Source organism: Ischnura elegans (assembly GCF_921293095.1).
Source record: "Ischnura elegans chromosome 13 unlocalized genomic scaffold, ioIscEleg1.1 SUPER_13_unloc_1, whole genome shotgun sequence".
In the NCBI taxonomy this organism is placed as follows: Eukaryota; Metazoa; Arthropoda; class Insecta; order Odonata; family Coenagrionidae; genus Ischnura; species Ischnura elegans.
Window position 1 is genome coordinate 4,590,711 of NW_025791657.1, and position 15,785 is coordinate 4,606,495.

The following is a 15,785-nucleotide window of genomic DNA, read 5'->3' on the forward strand; positions in this document are numbered from 1 at the left end:
AGACATTTTAGGTAAATATGTCCTTCAAGTCTTGCTTAGAAATCTTTCTTGACAGAACCGTCGTCGTCTTCTTCCCCTTAATCTTCCTCTTCTTCTTTGAAGTAGATGTCTTACTCCCTCGGGTGGTAGTCTTCGACTGAGACTTCCTCCTACGCGTTTTCTGAATATACCCACCCCCTGTCATCCTCTGTATTTTACTCTCCGCCCTTCTCATGAGATTCTCTCCAGCCTCTAGAACGCGTTTGCGTATCACCCTTTTTACAGGCTGTGCATCGTTCGAGGCCAAGTCGCCAATGACATTCATTCCGGTTCTAAGAGCCTCGTGACCCACGGTGCGAGCACCGCTTTTCAGTAATGGCAGCACGGATCGAAAGAGCCCTCCCAGAAACTTCCCTATACCGTGACCTTTTTGATAGCTAACTCCCTGATAAACAGATCCCACCCCATTTCCAACCTGATTTAGGTAGTAACGAGTGTAAGGATCGTAGTTGTTATTCGTCTTTACCATAGCTCCCACGCTTGCGAAAGTGAAGTACTACAGCTGATGTCCCATAAAGAAATGGTATGGGATGACCCGCGTGAGTCCTTAAATCTATTTCTATCGTGTCAAACTCTCTCTTCATAATAGGAACGTAGAATGGTCTGCTGAAAACGTGGTTAACGTTGAGACCAAATTTTTTTTTCTCGGCCGCCGTACTAACTATTCGCAGGAGAGGGGCTACAGTATCGCCTATTACCTGCGGCTCGACGATGTCGCAATAAACGTATATCTGAGAGGGGTAGCCTATATCGAGGTCGGGTTTGCGCCTAGCTTTTTTCTGCTCCACAATGTCACCCCCAGGCTCGAACCCTAGTTGCAACGCCAAAATTTCAGATATGGTAACAACTGTGTCTATCGCCTCAATTGTAATAACTCCCCGTTCGTTGTAAGAAAATTTCACATCGTTAGAGCTAGAAATCTTCTTTAGATCTTCGTTAAATGTCTCAACGAGATCTACGATAGATGAGTAGTGACTCGCCGGTAGTTTTCTGTAATAAGAGTCGTTGCTACTGGCATGGTAAACGGAATATTCGCGCTGTTTACCATAAACGTTGCAAATTGTCATGGGGAAGTGAATCTCTGCGAGAGAGACCTCCCACTGCCCGTCCAAAGAGATATTTCTAGGCAGAAGACATGTAAATTTAGAGGTTGTGTTGCTCCCATGACTAGACATAGAGCTGTTACTAGGGAGCGTGAGGTAGAACTCTTCAGACATCATAACTTCTTTATCGATGACGCTGGAATCCACGAGTTGAATTTGGTGGGATATCCTCTCCACTTGACAAGCGCCTCTTTTCTGATCCCTCTCCCCCTCGTTTGAAGTACTTTATCTATTTTGAATGTCCTCGATTTAGAGAGAATAATTTTTTGTAATTCGGGTTCATAAAAAGTACCTTCGATTATTTCGCCTTCTAAATCTCTTAACTCGTAAACTGGCGGCCGCCTCTTAATAACTCTCTCAACTATAAATATTTCTTCACTCCAATTCGATTCGTATCCTTTCCGAAATGACACCTTCTCTCTACTTATTCTCACTCTGTCTCCAACTTTCAGGCGCGCTCTTACGCTCTTCTTCTTCACAGCGCCGTGGACATTATTCCACACTTGAAGAATATTATTCTCGGTAACGTCCGCTGGAGCCATCTTGATTGTAGAGTGAGTGGATTTATTGTACGCGTCTACGATCTTCTGAAGGACTTCAACGTATCTCTTGGTGTTGTACATCGTAAAATATCGCCACATCCGAGATTTAAGAGTTCTATTTAGGCGTTCAACTATCGATGATTTGGTGTCCGGATTATTAGAATGGTAATAACCAATCGAATTCTTTTTTAAAAAGTCCTGAAATGTTTTGTTTAAAAATTCGCTGCCCTTATCGGTCATGAGTTTGAGAGGTTTTCGTTTCGTTGATTTCAATATTCGATAAAAACCCTCTGTCACATTTGCGCCTGTCTTTGAGCGCAGAGGGACCGCCCATGAAAAGCGACTAAATACATCGATCACAGTGAGAATATAATTGAATCCATCGTTCTGCTTTCTTATATGCTTCATATCATTTAAATCCGCCTGCCACAGATCGTCCATATTGTCGACAATATATCTATTTCTTTGAAACTTTCGTTTTAAGGGCTTATGAAGCGTGTATGCATCTTGTTTCTGAAGCCATATTCTGACGTCTTTCCTTGACAAAGTAGGTGGTGCAGCTTTCCACAGCTTCTCTGCTCCGGAATATGACGCAGGATGCGCAGGGTCGTAATAAATATTTCGAAGTATCGAATCCACAGACTTCTTCATTTTTTAAAGCGATATGGAGTCCAGCGCTGAATGATCGTCTCCTTAGCGGAGGATGAACTCTTTGGTGAACTCTGAGTCCTCCGACGCATAAATGGCAGCCTTTCTACGTTACGTTCTCTCACCTTCGGTGTGTGGCTCTGAATGATTTGAAGCCGCGGGCGATTCCCTATATATTCCATTGGCGTGTTTATTTCCGATAATAATGACGCGAAGGAAGCGATACCGATAGGGTTTGAATTTTTCCTCTCTCTCATTATATCTCCAACTAGATCTATGATATTGGACCCTGGAATAACGCCACCATTGATGGTAACCGTTCCATCAGAGCTCCAGCTGATTTTATCTGACAATGAGATTCTGTTCACGAGAAGCTCAGCCCTTTTCCTGTATTTCAGTGGTACTGAATTAATAATTTCAGACCGTAGGGGAATGCGTCTCTCCTCTCCTGCAGCGACAGAACTTTCATCGTCCACGTTGCGTTCCTTTTCCATTATAGGTAGACCTAATGGTTTCCTTTCCTCTCCCGCAAAGTGTAGAAAACGATGGAGACATTGTTTATATAACTTCCATTTTTCACTGTCTGATTGCATGGGTGCGCGTAAAATTCTCTCCATCTCGTCATCTAGGGCCGAGAGGACTTGGCCGCTGTTGGTCATCGGAACGGTTGGGTTATTCATGCGATGCAAAGTTTCATGAGGAACAAGCACCATTTTCTTAGCGTGATCCATTACTTATAAGGCTGGAAATGACACCAGTTATAACTGGTAAGAGTAGTGGTAAAATAAAACCTCCCGATTGCACAATTAATTTCTTCTTTTTCTGCCAACAGCCTTTTCCCGTTGCGAGTTTACGCAGTAAAGCTTTGTGTCTCGCTAATCGCTTTTTCTGTGCAGCAGTCAAATCCACTCTCCCTTTCAGCGTGTTATCAACAATTTCACATATGGTTCTGGTGAGCCCAGGGTCCGCCGTTTTGAGAATTGCTGCGCGTATCGAAGGTTTACAGCGTGCAATGAAGCTCAGAATATCGATGTGTTTAGCTATCCTCTGCTTCATGGTGACTAAAACATTGACCAAGTGTCTGTTTCTATTTATTACCATTCCAGCGACGAGTCGTTCGATTTCATTTCCTCGGTTGGTAGAAATAATGATGTGCATCGTCCGGAAATATTTTGGCACGAAATCGAAATGCATCGGGTGTGGATTGCTTTAAATCGATGAATAAATATCCATGAGCTTCTTGCGCTGCATCGTCATACGCGTCTTGCAAAAATCTGATGTCTCTCGGATAAATCTGCCGTGCGAGGCTCAAAATCTGACTCCTATCCCTAGGATTTTTAAAGTATACAACGTAGTGGGTATTGAGTGATATATCTCTAGCTCCCTTTCCCTGATGAAACAGATTCTGAGTCAGGTGGATAATACTTATATTTCTGTGGTGGCTTCCCCTTGAGAATAAATCTACCACGACTCTATCGCTACTTTCCATCATTAAATCGTCTAGGATCATTAATTTAGCGCCGCTTGACGGCTGAATACTCTTCATATCTGGTAGTCCTTCATGAAAAGTGACACCCAAAGGTTTTAAAGACTCGTAAGAAGGCTGCCATTCTGCATAACACCAGATTATGTCGGAAAACGACACGTCAAACATATCCTTTTGAAGTGTTATCAGCTTACTTGTAAAACAAGTCTTACCACATGAGGAAGGGCCTGCAACTAACGCGCAGAAAGGATGCTTCAGCCTTAGATCCATCTTAGAGATTAAGCAATTCTAGGTTGGGTTTACGCTTATATTGGATAACAAACCACATCACTACGCTACTTGGTCTCGACACGTGCATTTGATAAAAGAAGGACTACTCTTTGTTGAATTCCCATGGTAGGAGTTCTTAAGCCCATCCACCACGTCAAGGTGATAGTCCATCGGAGGGAAAAATGATAAAATAATAGAAGAAGTATACAAATAAAAATTGAAAGTAATATTCTTAAGTAAATCGAAATTAAAATACAGAGGTATTTTTAAATAATAAAAAATAATAGAAGTATACAAATAAAAAAAAAAGGGAAATAATATTCTTGATTAAACTGAATTAAAATAAAGAAATATTTTGAGAGAGAAAGATGAAGTGAAATAAAAATGTGTTATTCAAAAGAGATGCACAATTTCAGTTTAAGTAAAGAGAAGCTATTTACGAGAAATAAAGATAAATGAAAAATAAGAATGCATATTGGAGAGTGAAACTTAAAGGAAAATGAAAAGAAATAGTGAGGTTACTGATAATATAGAAAAGAATGAGAAGTTGTAGGCAGACAGCTTCAATCTCCTCTTCTTCGTTTAAACCCATAAGGAAGCGTACAAAAATCTTCGGTCCTTTTCCTCTTTGTGTAGACAACTCGGAACAGCTTTGTCTCAGTCCTCGTCGCAATGTCATGGTTCTTCAGGCGATAGATACGGTGGTTGTATGTTAATCTCCGCCCCGGAGCATCTTCAAGAACCATCTTTTTCAGCGCATCAAAGCACACATTTTGGTCGTTTGATACGTTTATAGTGATGCCTCTCACTTTGCAGACTTTTTTCTCGAAAGTTGGAGAACATTTCGAGCGCACCACATATGCATAGTTCTTTGGTCCACCAGACACAAATTCAGAGATGAAACACCCTTCTCCCAGGGGTGCGATCTCGTCAGTCATATCACCCAAATAGTCGCCAATCGGCGGTGCCCATTCCCCGGGTTTTTGTGTGTAGATGCAGCTGTCTGTGTCGTGATAAATCGTGCGTCTATTCAGATGCTCAAGATACTTGTACAGCTCGAGCCTAGCATGAGCAGTTGTGTAGCACGCCAATACAATATTACCGCTAGGTGTGGCGCTAACTGCATCGGCGGCCTCTTCCCAGTGCACATATAACATTTCATCATTTATTTCCACTGTCCGATGCACTTCGACCGTGGGACTCGATAGCATTGTGTATAACTCGTCCAATTTTTTTACTACACTTGTCTGAGCCAGGTTCTCACGCTGCCCAAACTTGCCCCAGAAACTGTTGAGCATGAGTTTTGCTAAAGATCGTTTTCCAGCGTTGAACTCCACATTCTTCTTCTCCAGACACACACCCTCTCTCTCGAGAAATAATTTTAAGTATCTCTCTTTCTCATCCTCGGAATTGCACCAACTAGGCCACCCACTAGCCTCTTGCTTAACTTTCAAAAAGTTATTTATGTAGCCCGAAAAAAGACCTCCCTCCCTCGTTTCCCTGGAATACTCTGTAATATCATCATAGTGCCAAGCTTCATGTATCTTCAGCACCTTATATCCCAGAGACACCGCCTTTTTTACCTCGTTGGTAACCCATGTCCCCATTAGCTTTCTTTCTTCTTGCGTGTGACAGCATGCCCCCTGATTTTCAACTAGCGCACATTTACGGCAAAGCGGAAAGAATAATTTTCCATTGGCCTTCATTGGCAATACTGGCAAGTAGAGGTCGGTAGGGGGAAGAACATCACAGCGCACCAATCCTTCAATCTCTTCGAGGGGAGGACAATCTTCGCCCACGTATATCACTGGATGCCCTAGAGGATATGCCTTGTACTTATTCACATAAGGATATAGTGAGCAGATGTCTATGTATTTTATTTCTTCCCCCTCCGACTCATTGGCCCGATGATAGAGTTTTATCGCGTTTGTCCGCCCTCCGTAGAAAGCGTCCCGGGGGTTTAGAGGACTTTTTTCGCACAACGGATGCTCCCTCAAGTACTCATGCAACTCGCTGTCTCTCTCTACCTCCCTATCGAACTCGCATTCCCACTTTTGGATTACCCTGTAGCCCCTTTGGGTAAAAAAATCCAATTTTCTCTCAGTCGTCTCGAACCTCGACTGCATGGTTTCTTGAGAGTTTTTATGAATGAGCTCATGTCTATTTGGAAAGCAGTTGGGGCAGCCGTGGTAAAAGCACCCGTTAAATTCGAAAATTATCTTCGAATCAGGGGTTTGCAAGTACCCGTCAACCTTCTTCCCCTCCCTTCTCACTTCTCTTCCATTTGCAGCGTGCTGTATCACTTGACCGCGACTTCGCTCCTCAGACAAAAGCCACTTAATGGCCTTTTGGGATTGAATGTCTGCCCATCTGTATCCTCTTGGAGGTATAATGGCTATCTCATTAGCTTTCAAGTATTTTTTCTTAAAAACGCACATACAAGCGCTGGCAATGGTCAGCGCCTCTCTGAAGGGATCCGTCTCGTTTAGGCTCAGAAAATCCTGCCTGAATTTTGTACAGGCTATACGAAGAATATTCACGTCTTGCACACAATACTTCACGATCTCCTCGTCCATTTTGAACACGTAATTGCTTTCCGTCATCTCTCTGTGCCAACTTAGAAAAATTTCTGCATCCTTCCTCGTCATCTGTTCCACACCGTAGTCAGCAGGTGGCGGCATAGATCCCTCGTATCTACTATTAGCATTCTTGTTAAACAGATGCGGGAAGTATCCTTTCGCTAGGGAGCTATCCAGTCCCAGCGTCTGCGGAAGTTTTGACAAAGGCATCGGAAGAAAATTGAGCGAGTCGATGAATTTAACCCCCTCATATTCCACAGATATCAATTTGGCCCCTGTAGAAATTATCTTCGGCTGCCAGTTCATTTTCTCCACCATTGCCTTTATGATGAAGTGGCTGTCGTAACCTTTGGCGTAATGTGCCACGCAAATTATCTCCTTAAAACCCCTACTCCTCATGACCACTACGGATTTTAAAAAGTCTAGGACTGGTTCCGAGTCGCGAAATACCTCCTGTCTTTCTCCACATTGAGTGCAAGCTTGCATAGATACATCATTAATGCACTCACCACAACATTTTTGTGCGACAAGGAGGTTAGGGGTATGGAGAAATTGTCCAGTTCTTTCAGGGAGAGGTGTGTCCTGTCTACACTCTATGTCATAAAAAATAAATAGAAACTTTGTCGCTGGCTTGTTTTGTTTCACCTTTGGCAACATGTAGCATTTTCTATCAGACACATGCCTACTCTTACACGTCTGGCAATAGACTTCGTCACAAACGTGCATCGATTTCGCGTGTTCCAAACTGTACACTCTTTGACAGTTCACACAATATTTTAAGACGTCGCACGGCGCCTTTCCTCTACCCCTCCTCTCTAAATGTTGCGTGAAACATCTTACTCCATAAAAGTTTCTGTTGCACACTTCACAAGTCACATTTGGCTCGCAAATATCGCATGGCGGCGATCTCATGCACCTGGAGCACTCTGATGCACATTTATGCTCGTAGAGGTGAGAAAAGCCTACCCGACAAGGCCTGCAGTAATAATCGTAACTAAAGGCCCCTTTTAGGGACACAATATAGTTGAAATGTTTATCCCCATAAATTAAGTCGATGTGTCTCCTTGCACTCCCATCTTCTGCCGGAGTTGATGGTCCTTCGAAGAGAACTTCTTTTCCCCTACGGTCCCCAAAAACTGTTAAACTGTATGACGGAAGGTGGTCTTGGAAGGATTTGAGATGCTCTAAACCACCGCCATTATTTAAATTTACCCCTGAAACTTCACACAGCTCTTCAGCCCTCTGCGTTTGTAAGCCACCACCTCTCTTCATTGCTTTATAAATTTTGTCGGTGTCTTCATGACGTGAAATCCCCACACATATAGCCCTAGCCAAGCAGAGGTTATCCCTATTGGAAATGACAACAATTGATTTCTTCGATTCGCAAAAGTCTTGGAAAGAACAGAGGCGATTTTTTAGACGGCTCCCTCCGACAGGCATCTCGACATAGGTAAATGTTACATGCAGTATCCCGTTTAACAGAAAAGTCTCGTTGGACTGAATAACTTTTTCGATTCTTCCACAAATCACCTCGGCACTAAACTGATCAACTCGTCGATAGGAAATGTTAATCGGTTTTCCGGGATTTTCAGAGGTGTATATGGACATTCCCGCCTTACTGTTTGGAGGGATTCCTTCGGTCAACTCACTGATTAGCGCATCTAGTGATGCTTGAAACCATGCAAAGGGATCCATACCTTCGGGAGTTGGGCGCAAAACGCAAGAAATCTCCCGCCCGTTCAAGCGGAATTTTTTCAAACAACTTCGGTTCTCGGAAAGTATAGTGAAAAATATATTTTCGGGATCACCACCACCCTCTTGTGCTCCCCGCTGAGGTTCAACAGATGATTCCGCCGGCCCGTTTTCTTCGGGAGAACAATCCGCGCTCAATTCATCCATCACGTTAGATGTCAGAGCGTCTGATGAGCTGGGCTGTATACGCGGTCTATTTAACTCATTTGAGAGTGTGGAACTACTCCCCTGATCTTCGCGGGGGGTATTATCAGAGCTGGTGGCGCCACAGAACAATTCTCCTGTTAAAAAAGGAGGCGTTTCATGGTGAAGGGGAAGGAATGAATTTTCTAAAGACTCTAGCGCTTGGGAGTCGATATTAAAAGGAGTTTCTTCGAATCCAGGTGGAACGTGAGGAGAGAAAACATCCAATCCATGAAATTTATCCAAGTCGCTAGAGTGAGCAATATTTTCCTGTTGGTCAGAATTCTCTCTTTCAAACTCTGAAGGTGGACGAGTTGTATTTGAAGAGCTTGATGAGCTAGAGGTGGAGTTGATGTTCGGCATTGACGATGTAGAGAATCCATCGTCCGCAACCGGTAAGACAGAATCTGATGGCGGAGACACTGATTGATTAATCTCTTCTGCTGCTTGCGATTTCATCAAAAAGTCCACAAATCCACGATCAAGCGTGGGAAAAGGAGAGGCATTGCCTGGTGAAGCAGGTAACACCTGATGAGTCTCATTTTCCGTGTTTGAAAAATTAGGTGGGACGTTTAATGCCTTAGGGGCAACTGCAGTCGAAGCGGTCTGAGCTTTCTTCACATCTTGAATTATATTAATCAGATCGTCTACTCCCACTTCCTCCCCAAGCACAACCCTACGGTGCACCAAACCGTTCAAGGCACTGTTCAGAAGAGTTAAGTCTGTAAACGCTCCCGAACGATGGGCGCGAATTATTTCAGCGGCCGGCACGAATTCAAAAATTTTATCCATGATAATGATAATGATTTATTAACTCACTTCTTTTCCTGGCGATTCTGATGCGTTCCCCTCTGTAGATTCTGTTTTCAATTGGCTGCAACGTGTAGTCCCCACGAAAAGGTTGACAGCGCGGCGACTTCTCACTCTGGACCGACGTGTGATAAACTGGATAGCGAAATGTAAAGACAGTCGACACACTGACTACACCGCGACTTCTCACTCAGGATCGACGTGTGATAAGCAGGATAGCAAAGTGTATAGACAACCGACACACGTAGCACACAGCAACTCTGGCCTCTAGACGCAACCACGAGACAAACAAGCGATAGAGCTCTACTCTCAGCCCTTTTAAGGGTATGAACTGGCATACCCCCACTCAAAAAAAAAAAAAAATAAATAAAAGGGGGTGAGTTTCCTTCGAAACGCATGGGAAAATACATTCACCTTGGTCTTTTCAGCATACATATTTCTCTTACTGACCATACCCTTCCAAGGGGTGAAGAACCCTTTTTACAAATCATAAGTAATTTTAGGAACACCTTAAGACACTTAAACACCTTTCACCATCCTTCCCGCGATTTATAGTTTGTCACACGAAATCTCTTTTTTCAAAATCGTTCAAGCCGTCACGGGAAAATTCTTTGGACCCTCGAAAAAGCGGCAATGCAAAAGTGGAGGGTCATCGACATAAGGCGCTAAACACAGCAGACCCTTTTCTCAACTCCCCCTTCACTCACATAACGTCGGCGCAGAACCTTACCGATCCGTGCCTGAAAGGCCACTGCAGAGCTGTTAAGAGGTGGCCGTCAAAAAATACGGAAAGGCATCCGCATTTAGACAATGCTTCCCAACTCCCTCCCTCCCTTTCTTTCACTTACGTACCTTCCCCCGCCTTTACTTCCCCCACCACTGGAAAAAGGGTTGCGAGTGGGTCTCAGTTGTCCCTTACCCGTCGGACGGAAAGCACCCATCCACGACCCACAACAGAGGCAATTATTGACATGGACGACAAGTATGAGAAAATCACTCCTGAGGAAATTGAACGAGAGGTAAGCACGTTGGCATTTTTTTTTTTTTCTTACGGTCATTGTTACCAATCAATGTATTCGATTTTCAACTCCCCGAGTCCAGCACTGAAAACTTATAAATCCTTTATTTCAGATTCAAGCTGCCAACCTTTATAGCTGGGAAGATGACGATCACTCAGATTATGACGATCCACCATCCTCTATCAAGAACGGCTTTCGATGCTCTACACCCGTTACAGCAAAAAGAGAGTTTCCGGATGGCTTCTGGTCGCCGAATGGCGAGGTATTTGCGGCTGTAGGGAATACAGAGGAGATCAGCAGCACGGCGGAAACCGTAATCATCGACGCTGCAACGCATGATGATGATGATGATACAGAGGCCGAAATCCAAGACAGTCTGTTGCTTTCATTTGAACTATCAGAACCACTTTCCAGTGATTACTGTACGTGTGCCATTTGTGATAGCTGTGCCAAGAATATTGCGCGTGCTGTTGGTTCAAGTGACCATACCGTAAGAAAAATCTCAAATTGCCGCGAGTGTGAGTGTGTGACATGCAAAACATGCCTTAACGTGGCTTTTCACGAAGTAGTTTCAAACTACAGAGACATTTTACAGTGCAGAGAAGAAGTGACTCTAGAACCAGGATTTTATTTAAATATTTAACTGTAAAAAATAAATAAATAAATTATAAAATGAAATCTCTACCTTTCCTTCCAATTACCTGGCTGGCGCTCACATTTCTTATCATCTGCGTGATTGCAATACCTGTATTGGTTGATATGGATCATATTAAGGTTTGTTTGGGGGTAACAGGAGGAAGTGAGGGCACGGATTTATAGAAAGAGTCTTTCGCCATTTCCAAACTAGCCGTTTGTTACATAAGAATTTCCAAGTTGTCCGAAGACACTTTAATTACGAAACTAGGGCAGGGTTTGTGACGAGGGAGGGTATGGCACAAAGAATGATGCTTTGTCCTATAGGCAGGAGTCGCTAGGGTCCCAAGAAGGGCTGGAAAGGCAGGTCATCGAACCCCTGTTCCACAGAGAGAAGGGGTAAGTGGTTACATAAGAATTTCCAAAATCTCCGAAGACACTTTAATTACGGAACTAGGGCTGGGCTTGTGACGAGGGAGGGTATGCCACAAAGAATGATGCTTTGTCCTATAGGCAGGAGTCGCTAGGGTCCCAAGAAGGGTTGGAAAGTCAGGTCATCGAACCCCTGTTCCACAGAGAGAAGGGGTAAGTGGTTACACAAGAATTTCCAAAATCTCCGAAGACACTTTAATTATGGAACTAGGGCTGGGCTTGTGACGAGGGAGGGTATGCCACAAAGAATGATGCTTTGTCCTTTAGGCAGGAGTCGCTAGGGTCCCAAGAAGGTTGGAAAGGCAGGTCATCGAACCCCTGTTCCACAGAGAGAAAGGGTAAATGGTTACATAAGAATTTCCAAAATCTCCGAAGACACTTTAATTACGGAACTAGGGCTGGGCTTGTGACGAGGGAGGGTATGCCACAAAGAATGATGCTTTGTCCTATAGGCAGGAGTCGCTAGGGTCCCAAGAAGGGCTGGAAAGGCAGGTCATCGAACCCCTGTTCCACAGAGAGAAGGGGTAAGTGGTTACATAAGAATTTCCAAAATCTCCGAAGACACTTTAATTACGGAACTAGGGCTGGGCTTGTGACGAGGGAGGGTATGCCACAAAGAATGATGCTTTGTCCTATAGGCAGGAGTCGCTAGGGTCCCAAGAAGGGCTGGAAAGGCAGGTCATCGAACCCCTGTTCCACAGAGAGAAGGGGTAAGTGGTTACATAAGAATTTCCAAAATCTCCGAAGACACTTTAATTACGGAACTAGGGCTGGGCTTGTGACGAGGGAGGGTATGCCACAAAGAATGATGCTTTGTCCTATAGGCAGGAGTCGCTAGGGTCCCAAGAAGGGCTGGAAAGGCAGGTCATCGAACCCCTGTTCCACAGAGAGAAGGGGTAAGTGGTTACATAAGAATTTCCAAAATCTCCGAAGACACTTTAATTACGGAACTAGGGCTGGGCTTGTGACGAGGGAGGGTATGCCACAAAGAATGATGCTTTGTCCTATAGGCAGGAGTCGCTAGGGTCCCAAGAAGGGTTGGAAAGGCAGGTCATCGAACCCCTGTTCCTCCAGAGGGGTTAGGGTTATGCCAAGGGGCGGGGGTGGGTCCGACGAGGGGGAGGAGGTGGGGGTGGGTCAGGGGGAAGGAGGAGGGGGTGGGTCCGGCAAAGGGAAGGAGGTGGGGTTGGGTTCGACGAGGGGAAGGAGGTGGGGTGGGTCAGGAGGTGCCAGAATTATAGAACATGAGGTCATTGACCCGTGTTCCAAAGTCCCGGGACTAGTAGTGAAGCGGAATGATAAATTTAAGCTTCGGGTGTCAATATACACGGAGAAAAATGAGCACCTATGCTGCGATTTGCTGACGACATAGCAGTCATAGTAGGGATGTGCGAGTAGCACTTTTTGACCGCGAGTCCAGTTGAAAACTACGAGTATCGAGTATAATCGAATATGGTAATAAGGTAGTTTCCTTCATCAAAGAAAACGAAAGGCATTGATTGCGATTCGTTACCCACCGTTAGTGTATTCATAATATAAAAATTATTTGGTTTTGGAAATCCCACTTTAGACGAATGACAATGATCAATTTTTTCCTCATTTGAAAAAGGCCAGATTGGTTCCCTTGCGATATAACTCCACGTGACGTCACAGGGACCTAGTTTCTATACATCTAAGTAGTCAGGAGTTTTACATTGTCTGAGATTACTAATGCATGCATGAGGCACAGAGCTCAGGGAAACATCTCTTAATAATAACCTATCAAAACTGCCTAAGGTCGGAAAGTTTTCTTCGTTTGATAAGGTATTAATAATCCTTATTTAAGCCAAGCGCTACCTGATAGCATTGTACTCTGCTACCTGATAGCAGCCTGAATCGTATCAGCGCTCAAATCATCACCCCAAGGTCACCTCACTTGCGGCAGCGGGAACCAGAACGACGTCACACGGAGTTTACCCAGCATTCATACTCAGCCGTCGCGTTTTCGCGCGCTCGAAAATTTTCACTTTTCATTTAATCGCGAAAAATAGATTTCGTCATTTAAAAATCTAAAAGCGTGAAATACGAACTCCAGGAGTAATTATCTTTCGATTAAGGCAATAAAAATAATAGGAAACCACCCTATTCTTAAACTAGGAAATGCGGCAAAGCATGCTCCAACATATTTTCACTTTTTTCAATTTAGAATTTTCCATTTAAATTGTTTAGTTTGTTGTAAAAATGAAAAGATAACGAGCAACTTTGATGGCAATGGAGTCACAGTAAGGAGATGAATGAAAATTAATGTGTCTTAAACAGTTCCATATTGGGGAATTCCGCTGAAAATGGATGATTATGCCAAAATAGGATGAAATGCATCTACCGCGTAATAACGAGGGAGTTCTAAGAAGAGTGGGAGAAAAGATAAGCCTCCTAAAAACCCTAAGCAAAAGAAGGGACAACATAGTTGGCCACATTACGAGGCATGACCCGATGAAGACAATCGTCGAAGGACAGGTGAAACGGAAGAAGAGCAAGAGACGGCCCCGAATTACTTGGTTGAAGCTTTCGCGTCTCGTGGTGATTAAAAAATGAGAATGACATGGGGGAGTATGCCGCGTGTCGTAATGGAGATTGCCTCGACGTTTCGCGACCGACTGCTGGTCACTTTTTCAAGGGCATGATGCTGTGATTTGGTTTTTGCTGCCTTTTTTATATTTCAGGCGGGAGGGGTGGGCGGAGGGTGTGAGGACTGTTGGGGGGAAGATGACGAAATGTTGCGGATGACTGGGTTCCAAGTAAGTACTGCTAATTCTTAATCCGGTATCTCTTCTTAATTTGAAGTGTTTCGCGGATGAGTCGGGTTTTGAAATGTTTCACCCTCGCGATGACTCTTGATTTTTCGAAGTCGATCGCATGTCCGGTGGCTTCGTGTTTCACTACGGCTGACTTTGAAGAGTGACCCAGTCGAATGGCCCACCTGTGCTCTTCTAATCGAGTTTTGACCGTTCGTCCCGTTTCCCCGATCTATTTCTTCCGGCACTTTCCGCAGCGGATTTCGTATACTCCTTCAATAGGGTAGTTTCCTTCATCAAAGAAAAGGAAAGGTATTGATTGCGATTCATTACCCACCATTAGTGTATTATTATATATATTGTAGGGAAGCATATCTTAATTATCACCTATTAAAACTGCCTAGAGTCGGAAAGTTTTCTTCGTTTTCGTAGTTTGCTAGCAGGGTATCCTGCTACCTGCTAGCATCCTGCGTCGTATCCAGTGGCGCCGACTCCATGGGGCCTGAGGGGGCCCGAGCCCCTTCAAAAATTCGTAATGAGTTAGAGGAAAAAATGTTTCAGGCTTGTCGATTTTCCCCGAGTGTCCAGATATCGAGATTCGAGTTATCAGGGTTCTAATGTTGATCATATGACTCTTATAAAATGTTTAAAAAACCTAAAACTCACTACTTTCCGTGGCAAGATTCCCGGTTTGGTCCCCCCCAATATTTTTTGTAAGTCGGTATCCCTGGTCGTATCAGCGCTCAAATCCTTGCCCCAAGGTCACCTCACTTGCGGCAGCGGGAACCAGAACAACGGCAGATAGAACCAGAAATACGTCACACAGGCTTTTCCCGGCATTCATACTTACCCGTCGCGATATCGCGCGCTTGAAATTGTTCACTTTTCATTTAAGAGCGAAAAATAGATATCGTCATTAAAAAATTTAAATGCGTGAAATACGTACTCCACGAGTAATAATCCTTCGATTCAGGCAATTAAAAATAATAGGAAACCACCCTATTCCATGCAGCAAAAACTAGGTAAGGAGATGTGTATGCGATGTGCAGTTTGACTATAAGAACCACTGCCCACTCAAATGTACCTGGAAAGCATCCCAAGTAGCAAAAAAATGTCGACATAAAAATGAGAATGAAATTTTTTCACTCGAATATATGGTACTTCTCAATACCCTTTCAAGTCTCCTGTGGCGTGAAACACCACTGTTTACGCTTGCGTTTCCCCTAGCAACTCTTGCTCCCCGCATTCCACGTACGGAAAAATACCATGATTCAACATTCCTTCCCGATTATTGCGCGACTAAGAATAGATCATTGTTATGGCTTCGCTCTTTATCACATATTTTAATCACCTCCACAGTCACTTGTTTTTCTGCCGATGCCGGCGAAATTGCCGGAGCGATAATAACAATGTCGACTTTATCTCCCAGGAGTGGAAAATGTTATTAATAACGGACGGATGTGACGTCAAGGACATTTTCTATGAATTCCCCTTGCATCCGTTCGACCAATCACG

At 44.0% G+C, this 15,785-nt stretch overlaps 2 protein-coding genes across 2 annotated transcripts; one reads left to right on the plus strand and one right to left on the minus strand.

Moving 5' to 3' along the window:
* Nucleotides 1-4,651: 4,651 nt before the first annotated feature.
* On the minus strand, nt 4,652-7,066 carry LOC124172501. Its single transcript, XM_046551941.1, has one exon. The coding sequence runs from the start codon at nt 7,064-7,066 to the stop codon at nt 4,652-4,654; it is 2,415 nt and encodes an 804-aa protein (XP_046407897.1).
* A 2,782-nt stretch (nt 7,067-9,848) lies between these two features.
* LOC124172571 lies at nt 9,849-11,079 on the plus strand. Its single transcript, XM_046552012.1, has 2 exons — nt 9,849-10,431; nt 10,544-11,079. The coding sequence occupies exons 1-2, from the start codon at nt 10,384-10,386 to the stop codon at nt 11,072-11,074; spliced, it is 579 nt and encodes a 192-aa protein (XP_046407968.1). The 5' UTR covers nt 9,849-10,383; the 3' UTR covers nt 11,075-11,079.
* Nucleotides 11,080-15,785: the final 4,706 nt, after the last annotated feature.

Coding starts and splice junctions, on each gene's coding strand:
- LOC124172501 (XM_046551941.1), bottom strand. CDS start 7,066: ATGAGGAGTAGGGGTTTTAAGGAGATAATTTGCGTGGCACATTACGCC.
- LOC124172571 (XM_046552012.1), top strand. CDS start 10,384: ATGGACGACAAGTATGAGAAAATCACTCCTGAGGAAATTGAACGAGAG. Junction 10,432..10,543: donor CTGAGGAAATTGAACGAGAG/GTAAGCACGTTG, acceptor CCTTTATTTCAG/ATTCAAGCTGCCAACCTTTA.